Source organism: Marmota flaviventris, chromosome 3, assembly GCF_047511675.1.
Source record: "Marmota flaviventris isolate mMarFla1 chromosome 3, mMarFla1.hap1, whole genome shotgun sequence".
Taxonomy (NCBI): Eukaryota; Metazoa; Chordata; class Mammalia; order Rodentia; family Sciuridae; genus Marmota; species Marmota flaviventris.
This window is the reverse complement of record NC_092500.1, coordinates 151,347,684-151,360,841: the sequence shown is the minus strand read 5'-3', so window position 1 is coordinate 151,360,841 and position 13,158 is coordinate 151,347,684. Positions and strand designations below refer to the sequence as shown.

General features: G+C 36.2%; 1 protein-coding gene across 2 annotated transcripts in view; it reads right to left on the bottom strand.

Annotated features, from left to right (window-relative positions):
• Window positions 1-10,896, bottom strand: part of Gpm6a (glycoprotein M6A) — a 326,724-nt gene extending 315,828 nt beyond the window's left edge. Inside the window, exon 1 of one of the 2 annotated variants that reach the window (XM_027926991.2) lies at window positions 10,729-10,896. Coding sequence is in view for 1 of the 2 variants with exons in the window: in XM_027926992.2 (XP_027782793.1) it covers window positions 10,729-10,732 (4 nt within the window). In the remaining variant the exon portion in view is untranslated. The remainder of the gene's footprint in view (window positions 1-10,728) is intronic. The other variant, XM_027926992.2, reaches the window with a different exon arrangement.
• Window positions 10,897-13,158: the final 2,262 nt, after the last annotated feature.

Genomic DNA, 13,158 nt, shown 5'->3' with positions numbered 1-13,158 from the left:
TCTCTCAGTCATGTACACAGGATGGGAGAAAATGAACAAGATAAAGAAGAAGAATGCAGGAGAACAAAGGAAACTTCAGATGTATAAAAGGGATGGGACTTCCTCATCCCACGGATTCCGCCTTTGGATTCCCATCTTCCCCCTTGAGAAGTCTGTTTTACTACTCTTTCAATAAAACTTCTTATTTTCTACCCTATGCTTGCCTTGGTGTTTCTCTGGTGTTATACTTCAGTATTTCAGGAAGCAGACTTTTCAAGGTAACTGCCATATCAAGAATAGCCCGATTGTTGACTAAGGTCTAATTGAACAGAAAGAAAGTCATGATGATCAGAGTACACACACAGCAAATGGGACAAGTCTGTAAGTGCTCTGTGGGGAAACAAGGAGACTTAGAGTTGGAGTATCAGGGTGAGAGAACCGGAAGGGTAAGGTGCTGGGGTTAGCAGAACCCCTCCTTTGCATACCACCAGGTCACTGTTTGCATGGTTTCTACAAGTTCTATAATAGTGTGGCCCCAAAACCATTTCCAGAGGATGGAAAAATTAGTAACCTTTGAATAAGAGCTGGAGGGAAGCTGATTCAGATGGGTTCTGAAGACCAAGTTCATCCCACCTCCACAGCTTCTCCCCTGCCCTTCTTGGGCTACTCCCACACCCCTACTTCCAAAGTCACAAGCCTTCCAGCTTCTCTTCAAGATTCTCATTAAGAAAAACTTTCATTGTAGCCTCCAATCCATTCCTTGCCAATGGTTTTAGCAATTATTGTGTTTAATCTACATTTCTTTATCTAATCTTACAGAATTCTCATATAGTTTTCTGTTGTTATTTTGTTTTTTTGTGGTGCTGGGGATTGAACCCAGGCCCTTGTGCATGGTAGGCAAGTACTCTACCAACTGAGCTATACCCGTAGCCCCTCATATAGTTTTCTGTGTGCAAAGCTTTATATTTCCAAAAGAGCACGAAGTGCTATGGAATTAGAAATTATCATTACTCTGTATCATTGTGTCGTTTGGGGTAGAACCAGAGTGAGCATGTGGCTTAGAAATACCTATCCAATCAAATCAACAGGCTGATATTTTCTGGGAGGAGTACTCTTCCACTATGGGCTTGTTGGTGGCTCTACTACGTACAAAAATTCTGCAACAACAGAGTTTTAAGATGATGAAATGAGATTCGTGAATTATTTTTGGTATTCTTAAATTTTTACCTGTTTTGAGTTGAGTATAACTTTGCATCTTGGCTTATTGAAACCACAATATATTAGTTAAAGGGGCGCCATTAAGGTAATTACTATGAGATGAATAAAATTAATTAAAGCTAATTTTTCTAGTGATTTCTATGTCATTTGTATATTAAAGATTCAAATTGTGCACTTGCATCAATAGCTGCTCTGACACTTTTCTCTCTAGGAATAGCATCTTGCTATTTGCTTTCTGATATCTAATTTTAAGAATAAAATTGTATTCTTTTTAATTTTTTAAAAGAATGGAATAATGGAAATAACAGATATTCTTTGTCACCCTCACATATGTCTAGTATGTAGACTTTTATTTTACCCTTTTTGTACTACTTAATAGAACTATCAAAAAAGAATGCAGAAAGCTCCCTAAGTAGGCAGTGCTCGTAATCTGTACTTCAAATATTGACTAGATAGTTGACCTATCTTAATAGAAAATGCCTCCTAAATATTATACAGTGTCCAGAATTTGTGAAAGCTCAGCACCATTTCAGCACTTTTCTTTTGAATATTTATGTTTTTCTTTACAAAGAAACAACAAACACAAAATACTATATCCAAAAGGTATAAGTTGGCAATGAGTTACATTCTATCAGATATCAATCCCCTCTCTATGCCTTGATATTTATAATGAAAGCAATATATTTGTCTGGGATTTAGACTCTAGGATTTAACCAGGGAGGTAATTTTTATCAAAGAACAGAGAAAGTCCTTAAAAATACCATTTCTAGGACTTGTAAAATGATCCCTCTTGCATTATATTGGCTTCACAAGACACTATCTTAGACTCCCACATATAAAAGTAAAAAAAAAAATGTAAAAACAAGAACCCCTCCCCCACATATACAAACATAAGTATCAATGTACATTAACAGTTTAGGGTGCTAGCTACTGGCAAAAAAAAAATAGAAACTTACTTGTTAAAATATGTCAATTTTGTCTCTCATATATGAAAAATAAATTGTTAGTACATGTTAATTGTTTATACAAAGTAATACACAATGAATTTAAAGTAAGCAATGTGTATATGGACTAATGAAACTTCAGATAATTCCAAGAAACATTGCATGCATGTTTGATTTTTTTCATTCCAGTTGATTTTTTAATCCTCATTGATACGAATTATTTTTAAAAATCTACGGATACCAAAAAAAAAAAAAAAAGAAGAAGAAGAAAAATGCCAAATCTTGTGGTTGAACCCTAAGGAGTCTCCTCTGATTAAAAGTCAGGCTTGAAACCTAACTAACAAGAAAAGATCTATATGGCGGTTTTGAGACACATGCTATGAAAGTATCTCCTCATCAACTGATAAGGATAAGAATGTGGGGCTGAACATGACTTTTTTTTTTTTTTAGTCAGTTAGGCATTAGTTTAGAGGCAATTAGAGCTGACTAAACTCATGCTGAACACTGAATCCAAGTCCTTCAAATGAAGGACTACACCTGTTGAAAAAGGTAGCACTCATCAATAATACAAAGTTACTGAAATACAAATGATCATCATCTGACTTCTGGTCTAGTGAAAGTTAAACAATATTTTTCATCTCTGTTGACCAATTTGATAGTTTGAACATAGATCATGTATTGATCTATATATTCCTGCTATTCAAGGTATAACTATGCTCTATAAATAAAGAATAATAAAAACAATAGTTATCAAAATGAGCATGATACATCTTGACTGAACAATTATAACACAATGTAAAACAACTAACTAAAAAAACTTTTTATTTCACTTTTTAGAAATCCTTAAATACCATTAAACACTTTATGGATATTTTAATTTTTAAAACTATATTTAAACAATACAAAGTGTTTATATTATTGGATCATTTTGTAATAAATTGTTCATGCACTCCCTCCTTTCTCTCCTTCTTTCGTTTCTGATTCTTAAAATTTATTTCAAGAGAACAAACTTGGATCTTCACCCCTTTAATAAAAATAGTTTGAACATAGACCACATATTGATCTATATATTCCTGCTATTCAAAGTATAACTATGCTCTATTAATAAAATAAAGAATAATAAAAAAATACAGTTATCAAAATGGACATGATACATCTTGACTGGGCAATTATAAGACAATGTAAAACAACCAAAAAACTATATGAATTTTAGTAGGCTTATATCAACTTTTAAAATTCCTTAAAGAAAAATAAGTTTTACTCTACTCTGTTCTTGCTATTGTACTGAACTCTATAGGTCACATAGATCAAAACCCTTTCCTTCATTGACTCTCTTGAAATTGCACTAACTTTCTCAGATACACATCTCAGTTGAATCTTCCAAGTCCTTCTTGTCTTAATGTTTCTTATTTCATAAAGGCCTCTGTTCTAGTGTCAAATCCTTCTCACAGTAGTATCCCTAACCTGTTCTGGACAGATACACTCACTCCACAGTCTTGCCTTCTTTTGTGTCTCCTGCCATTACTAAAGCTAAATGCATATTCTGTAAAAAGACTCAAATATTGTGTTTCTGTAACTTTCTATGTTAGCATGACGGTTGACCTTAGACAAAATAGCATAACGGTATAGGTATTCGATGATTTCTTTGCTGTGTAGAAGTTACTGCCTTCAGAGTCCAGATGTGACCTCAAATAATGAAGGATAAAATACATATTAACAAATAACTACAACACAGAGAGGATAGCTGCCAGAATAGATGCTCCGGCAAGACATTGAGAGCATGCAGAAAAGGCAGAATTTCACTGGATGCAATGCTTACTAAACTCCAGGTATTTATGCTCTGTATTCTTGGCTTGACCATATTCTCCTAACAATGTGAAAAAACTTAATTATATCTTGAGCATTTATCACATTCAAATTATTTTCCCAGTGTCCCTTCTGTTGGGAGTCGCCCAGGCTCCAAAGACTAACTTCCCCTTCCCCCGAGAAGAGCCTTCCAATGGTGAGCCCTGCTGGCTCATGTGATCCTTACCCACCAATCAGACTAGCCCTGCTGGCTCACAAGATCCTTACCCACCAATCAAACTAGCCCTGCTGGCTCACATGATCCTTACCCACCAATCAGACTAGCCCTGCTGACTCACATGATCCTTACCCACCAATCAGAAAGCACCCCATGCCAATTGTCAAACCCTTCAACCATTAAACTGTCATAACTGCCCAACCACCCCAGCTCTATAAATATGCAGAGCTGTTCCTCAATAAATGGGCATTTTCTCCAATGTCGAACCTTGATCATTCTTTCACCTTCCTTTTTCTACTATCACCCCTCTACAATAAGAGGAAGGAGAGGGGATGGAGAATGGAGAGAGCTAGTCAGATCTTGGAAGGATGATTTCAGTTTTGAACATATGGATATTGAATAACTAGAGGGACAACTAGGTGAAGACAGTGGACAGCTAAGCACAGAAAAACAGATCTAGAATTTACATAAACATAAATAATACTCAAAACCCTGAAGTTAGAAGCTGTTCGTCATTTTCAGGGAAGACATTTCAGTATACTCTGGAGAGCATCACCCCATAAAGCTGATGGGTGACTTAGTAAGGACAAAGTGTCAGCAACTATAGAGACCTAGAAAGTTTATAGTGAAATGAAATAGAAATGTAAATGGAGCTTCTGATTATATTTTTTTGAGTCATAACCAAATAATGAATTTAAAACAATGTATTACAGATACAAGTAAAGGAATAACATTTAGCTTGGTGAGGGAGAGAAGCATTCTAGAGTTCCAATTTCAAAGCACACCCTAGACTTCCTGCCTGGAAATCAGTGGGACTGTACACTAACTAACATTATAGGGCCAGCTCTGCAGCCCCAGCCTTCTGAATCTGGAGCTTAAGAGTCAGGATCCAAGAATCAGTGTTTAATATATTCTGTAAGTTTTTTCAAGTACACAGTAAAATTACAGGTTCTAGAAAAAGAAGGTTTACAGAAATAGAAAAAGTATTTATTTAACTATTATATAGTTTAGGTATAGATCTCTTATGGTGAATGAATATCTTAACAAACTATAGATGAATTTCTCTTAACTACGTGTCATATTTCCTCCTGAATTCTCATATGTTATTCCAGTCACAGTGTTTATATAACTAGTTTTCATTTCTTGTTGGGATGCTGAGTTTGGGGCTTGTTATATTATGGGCAGTGCGTAATGAGTATATGGCTTCCCATCATCTATCCTCATTTTCTTACCTCTTTTCAAACAGTTGAAAATAGAATGACCTCAAGTCAAATGAGTTGAAACACAGTTAAGAATCTAATTTTTTTTAAGGCCTGTAAGTTTCTAGGTTGAAACTAATTCTGTCCTTAAATTTAAACCCAACTCACCCTAATTTTTTTTATTTTGTTTTTCAATTGTCTCAGAAAGGACCTATATTTTTTCCTAATCACAATGACACTTTTAATTGCCAATTAAAAATTACATGAAATGTTTTATTTCATAAAGTTAACATAATTAACTATATCTTTTCCAAAAATAAGTATATTTAAGTCTCTAATGACTCCATACCTACTCAAATAATGTATTATATAAAAGTAGCCCATTCTTGCAAAATAAAGCCAGCTCCTAAGCAGATCATTATAAAGCATTTATTTATTGTAACAAAAAATAGTTAATATAGATTTTTCATAATTCATCTATATTCCAATTTATGACACAAACTCAATTATAAATAAAATGAACAATAATTTATAATAGTCTTAGAACTTTGGATTTAAATGAAAATAGAAAGATTAACTGCTTTTATTTGAAACTATTTTGAGCAGATTTTATCCCAGTATTCTACCAACACATTTCCTTCCACTCAGGCATGAATTTCCACACTGAAATGTTTTGCTGTGAGATTTTAGTGTGACATATTTCCTCATGTTTGTAATTAAAGGTTCAGTCATTTATCTTATGCATATGCAAAATTTCAGAGAAATTACACTGAGATTTTAGTTGTATTGTGAAGCACACTTATGGGACATAACTTTTAGGAATGAAATCAATTAGTTGATTAATTAGTTAATTGCTTCTTTCCTCGTGTAAGCATGCTACTCTTGATATCAAGAGGACAGGCCTAATCTCCCTACCCTTGAATCTTACTGCTTTTTGATGACTTTTGTGGCTAATGGAATGCAGCAGAAGTCATGTTCTGATGTTTCCCTGATGCTAAGTCCTAAGAATCCTTGTAGCTTCTGCTTAGGTTTCATGGAATACTCATTCTTGAGGTGCTTGTTCTTGGAACCCTGCCATCATTTCACAAAGAAAATTAAAAAAAAAAAGAGTAGGCCCAGATAAACTCCCAACACAAACAGAGCAGCATCAACTACTAGCTGTATGTGCAAGCAATCTTTTTTTGGGTCCTGGGGATTGAACCCAGAGGGACTTTACCACTGAATCACATCCCCCAGTCCTCCCACCCCTCTTTTTTTATTTTGAGACAGGGTCTTACTGAGTTACTTAGGGCCTTGCTAAATTGCTGATGCTGACTTTAAACTTGGCAATCCTCCTGCCTCAACCTCCTGAGTTGCTGGGATTACAGGCCTGTGCCACTGCCCCTGGTTTGTGTGAGCTATCTTAAAAGACCAGTTCAATCAAGTCTTCAGATGGCTGAATCCCCAGCCAACATCAGATGGTAACAGCATGAGACTTCAAATGAAAATTGTTCAGCAGACAGTCAGCCCACAAGAACCATGAGAGAGAATAATGAATCATTATAATCCACTTGTTTGGGAGATGTTATTATGCAGCAATAGATGCCTACATTAGTTTATCTTTCTCTCATTCAGAATATAATCAGATCATTATAATCATCTCAGAAAAGTAACATATTAGAGATCAAATGATCCTTTAAGTATTACCTAGTAGTCTAGAGTCATAAAAAAAATATGTTCAATTTTCTTAATGAAAATACTTCAACCTTATCTTTTGTCCATGTTTTTCCTCTAATTATTATTGAATTAAGATCTGATCTACAAAAATAAAAAAAAAATAGAGAAAACAAGATTTCAGAGGTTTGAGGGTCCACCCCCAAACACATGGGATTATCCTCTGCCTCTCCTATTTCAAACCTAAGCACTTTGTACCTTATTCATGACTGCTTATAAAGTGTCATATTTTTCCTGAAATAAAAGCATAAATTCAGGACAATACTGTATCTCATTAATTTTTACCTAAATTAGTAAACAATTTTATAGATCCACAACCAAATCCACTTTTATTAAAGTTGAACAACCATTTCCATCTTGTTTTTTTCTTATCAAAATATATGGATTCTTGAATCTAATGTCAATCATGTAAGATGTCACATTTCATTGTTCTAATTTGGGGGCAATTAGAACATATTAAGTAGCTTGTATTCTTCTTCTTCCTCCAAACAGGGTTTATCCTTTCTCAACTAGTATTTCCTATGCTCTCATCTTCAAACAGATAATTCAATAAGTGGCTTTAGCTCTCATTAAAGGTTGGTAATCCTCAAATCATATTTTTACTTTCTTATTCTTTTTCCCTTATTAAATTTAAATCTTTATTACATGTTTCCAATCTACCAAAGATTTCACCTCTTCCCTTCCCAAATCCTTCTCATCTCCAAATCAAATTCAATACCACTCCCTTCATGAAACTTTCTGTAATAAAACCTGTTAAACTAAATAATATTCAATACCATTTGATAAACAAAACAAAGATTAATGATGTCAGAGTAAATATTTATGACATAAATGTGGTCAAGTAGGGCAGTGAGTATCATGGTTAGGAAATAAATTAAATATATTCCTTGACTCTATCTTTATACTGGAGCCTAAAATTCCACAATTAAACAGCTTGATGGTTAAAGTCAGCCTTACAGCTGACCTGTAAACACTCTTTGCAAATGGTGAGCTCTGCCTTTTTAATATGAAATACTTTGCTGTATCCTTTCAGGAAAGCAGAATTTTAGAGCAAAGGAAAACCTTCCTGCATACCCACACAAGCCAAGGGCATCACTGAGGAAAGAGAAGAGAACAAAAAGAAAAAGTAAGAGATGCCAAAAATCTCAATATGCCTACTTTGCAAATAAGTTCTGTTGAGAATTGGCCTTGTGCATTATAAATATGACTATAAATTATTCAGAATGTTTGATTAACCAATTACTCTCACTCTTCCACAATGCTACAGGAGGAATTTCTTCTTCTTACACAAACAAGAAACATATTCACCCCATAGCACCATCTTTCTTTCTGTAAATGATAAATTTCAGTCAGCATAACAGGGAAAAGATGGATCCAGCATTCTCCTTCAGTTATTCCCCCTTTTTCAAGCAATCCTGACTCCAATTTTAAACCCCTACTATCCCTACTACCACTAAATAAAAGAGATATGAAGTAATGAAGTTCTGCTTTACACAAGCAAATTTAAAGAAGAGTAATATGAATTTAATGACCAAATGTTTCTATAGTTTCTGGAGGTGTTTCCCTCCTTCTTTCTCTCATTCACCCCTCATCTGCTGGTTGGCTCTTCCTAATTTATTTTGCACTGCTTTTCTGAGTCTCTGCCCCTTGAGTCCTGACTTCAGGCTCCCACTATTCATAGTTACCTGTTCTTTCCTGACCTCTGATTTCTCACACATCCTCCACACTCCCTTTCTCCCACTAGGTACCTGAAATCTACATGAGTTTGGGTCACCTTAAGGACAAGAGGAAAAACATAAGCCATTCCTGGCAGAAGAAAGAATAAACAAATTTGGAGTATCTGTGAGATTATAAATAGTTTCTAAGAGTTACAGGCCAAGCTCCAGATTATTGTAACAACTCAAATTGTTAACTCCACCCCCTTTCCAGGATACTTATCTGTAATTTGGCAAGGGCAATTTATCCGTATAGATTGAAGCAAAATCCAGGACTAATTGCTCTTATTATAGTCTGGAAAAGCAACTTAAAGAAATCATTAACTATAAAATTATGAGCAATTTAAACCCTCAAGCTCAAGTTTATAAGGGTAAATTATGTCATTGTTTGTAGATACTTTATTATGTTGGATCCAAACAGCCTCTTAATGCATTTAGTAATCAATTAACAGATTACATTGAGTTAATTATTTTGGCTTTCCATTTGTAAGAATCCCCCTCCCCATTTTATTCTAACAAGAGTTTATATGCTGAATTAAAAAAAAAAAAAAAAAGCCTAAAGTACAGTTCTGTCCCACTTGAGAGAATGTTTCTCTCTTATACCCTGAAAATATTGTTTCCTTTTTGGAAAACATCTTTTAAAAAATCTATTTTGTAGATCATTTCCAACAGTGTTTTATTCAAAGGTCCTAAAAATGGTTCTTTCTAAGGCTCTTCCAGGGTCAAGCAAGAAGGACTATGAATGTCTTGATCAGAGCTAACATTCATAGGCAAAAATGTCCTCAGCCTTCTCTTTTTTCCTTTCTTCCAAGTTGGCCAGTGTCTATAAACTCCACCGATTAGTAGTCAAAGCATCCCCTAACCCTCGAGCCTGTGGGAATTTGGGAATTTCAACAGGAGCACATCAGTCCCAAAGGCCTCCTTTACTCTTGAAGAAATCCCTCACAACAAAGGACAAGGGGGTTGCGGGGGAGGGGTGGGTAAAGGACTTGGACCGGAAGAAGTGAGTATTCTGGCGTTTGAATAGTAAACCCCAACCACTGGTGGATAGCTAATAAGTAACCGTGGAAATGCAGTATTGCCCGGGTACAGATACGCTGAACAAACCACACCAAGTCTTCAGGGAGTGGGTGATTTCTTCCCTCTGGCCTCTCTCTGGCTCTTCCCTGAACTTTTTCCACCACCTCCTCCTGCAGGGTTTGGATCGACCGACACCCAGTTCTCCGCCCCTCCAGCCCACCCCTCCAACATTCCTGGGACTTTTCCAAGCTGCGCTGCTGAACTCCCAAGAGGAGGACTCCTAGAAACGCGAGTGAATCTAAACGGCTTGGAGCTGTACCTTCCAGTGACCTGAGCCAGTCTGGATGTCCTTTAACCATAATGCTTATTTATCCAGGTCTAGCCGAGGGTGAATCAGCCTTAGGACTCCAAGCGTTTTATGCAAATGAGCACTCACTTGACTTGAGGGCTGGCACTTGTCCCCAATCTCATCTTGTCTTGCCCCAGCGCCTCCCTCTACTCAACCTGTGCGAGCTGGAAGTTTTAAGAAGTTTCCATCTCTCGAGCCTGTCTCCACTTGCTCCCCAAACCCCACAACAAGTAAGAGCGACGATCTTCCTGGAATCCATCCACTATTTCTAATCCTTTCTTTATTCCTTAGACACCGTCCCGAGCATTACCATACACCGAACGCCCCCGGGCTGCAGGATTATTGCCTTCGCCCATTTTAAATGGCCCAGCACCTGCCCCTGCCTCTAGCCGCCACCTTAATCCCTCCTCGCCTGCGGGAGAAGTCCAGGCTGTGGGTAGGGGTTGGGGGGGGGGGGGGGGGCGCGGGTGTTCTGTGCAATCTGAGGACTACAAATGTTCACTTTCTATAACACTCGTCAACACGCCCAGCCTTTAGGCTACTTATCCGCACCAGCTCGCACACTCACCCATGGCCAAAGGTCCTCCTTCTTCTGAGGTCCCCAGAGGAGTGCGAGTGACCAGATTCTCCGGAGGGCCAAGTTTTCCAAGCGCCTCTCAGGCTTCTAACGCCCCAGCGAGTGACAGCCTCGCCCCTCCCAGCCGAGACAGCTCACACGCTGCCTAGAAACTCTGTGCGCATGCAGACCCCTCCCTCTTTCCACCTGCCTGCCCGGGGTGAAACCTATTTCCCTGGCTTCAGAGCACCCCTCCCTAGAGGTCTCTACCCTGCCCCCTTTCACTTTCAGATTAGTCTCCTGCAAATGTCTCCCTCTTCTACACATTAAGTACTCATTCCACAACACATCTCAGAACCCCATGAATGACCCCTTATCCAAAATAATGATCCCTAAAGTGGGGTCTTGGAAAAGATTATTCGGAAAGAAAAGATGGTTTGATAGGATGTTTTTATATTCCCTAAAATTTTCTCTTGTCTTCAGTACAACAAATTCTTCTTAATAATGTTAATAAAGACAAATATAAGAGAAAAATCTCCCTTTAATTTATAATTTATTACCTTTTTTATGGTAAAGTTTGTTTCTGTTATCTGACAAGGCTGTGAAGTCCTAGCACACACACACACACACACACACACACACACACACACACACACACCATAATATGCAGAAATCAACTGGAAAATAAAGGGACTCAATCGGAAAGTGGGTGGATGCTGTTGAATGAGCACTGGGGCTTATCAGTTGCAAGGATGGAGTTGTGATTCTATATCTGCCCCTGGTATGCTGGTACTCAGTTTCCTAATGTGTAAAATGGAGGATATGGAAAAAGTCATCTCTAAGGTCCCTTCAAGCTAAAAAAAAAAAAAAAAAATTATATAATTCTATGGGTTTTTGACCTAGTTCTTTTAGGATTCCTCCTGGAAAAGTTATTTCAGTAAGTCAGTCCCCAAAGTGTCTTAAGTTTTTTTCATGCAAAACACACCCAAAAGTATACAGATCTGTACCATGCTATACCATGAGCAACTGGAAGAACAAAATAAAGTGGAAATGATTCCTAATTTGAGGGATATTGCTGTCTAATGAAGAAGAGTTGTAGGAAAAATAATATCTTTAGTAGAATACATAGATAAATGCAGATAATATTCATTAAAATGGCACAGAAACATTTGCATAATTATTTGTCATGTAATGAAAGAAGTACACTCCCTGCAGGGATGTTGTAAATGCATTTCGGTTAAATGGAAACAGGAAGTCTTTCTTGTGGGAGGGGAAAGGAAGTAGTCGATAAAAGTTAAAAGTGTTCAACGTATCATTCAGAAATGCATCACCATTCTAGAAATTAATAAAAGTGAACTGTAACTGTAGCAAAGTATATCATTTATATGTTAGGTCAATAATGATATGTTAGTAATTTTGGAGATTAATTTATAAAATCAGATTTATAATTGCCTCCAACAATTTACTGCCTATTTATTAAGTGCCTATTCCAAGTTAATATTCTAATTCTGAAAGTTAGAACCATTCAAGTCTTTCCAGTGTAATTCTATCATGATACTGAAATACAAAATAATAATAACAATAACACAAACTGAGTACAATTGGTTATATCAGGCAATATTCTTAGGGCTTTGTACCACCTCATATAATTTTCACAGCAAATTTTATTTTCACTTTAAAATGTTATTTTCACTTTACAAATGAATAAACTAAGGCACTATAATATTAAGCATTTTTCCAAATTCATATAGGTAATAGAATTGTGAGATTTATACCCAAACAGAAATGCTCCAGAATCCATGACCTTAATCAATTCAACACACAGTCTCCAAGTGGAATGTCATCTGCTTAAAAAAATATTGTGGAATCCTTCAACACTGAATATAATTCATAAATATTTTAAACATTCTCAATAAATAAGAATTTCAAAATTCAATAAAGCTATAAATCATATCCTGCCATCTAATAATCAAAACCATGATGTTATTTCTCTTTTGGACTATTGTAAATGAATGTTATCAAATTTTTGATATTTAAGTAATCTATCTTACAGTAACCATATAAATTGGAAGCCATTATCTCATCTGAGATTTTACAAATTATATAATTTTGAGATTTAATAGACATGCCAATTAATTCACTGTATCAGTGAGTATATGTTCTTTTCATGACTCCAACTCTTTAGTATTTCTGCTTTCCATTCTTACCAATGAATTGTCCACTAAATCTGAAGGTTCTGCCTCTAAAACAACTTCATACATACCCTTCACCTCTAGTCCCACTGCCTATACCACCTTCCGTCAAGTCCTATGGAGATATTATGAATACGTCTTTTTTAGAATATGAAGTTCTTAACAACTAGGAACTCAAAATTGAGGCTTTAACTGAAATTCTAAACTTCTGACATGAATGGAAATTTTTGATTGCACAGCCAAATTACAG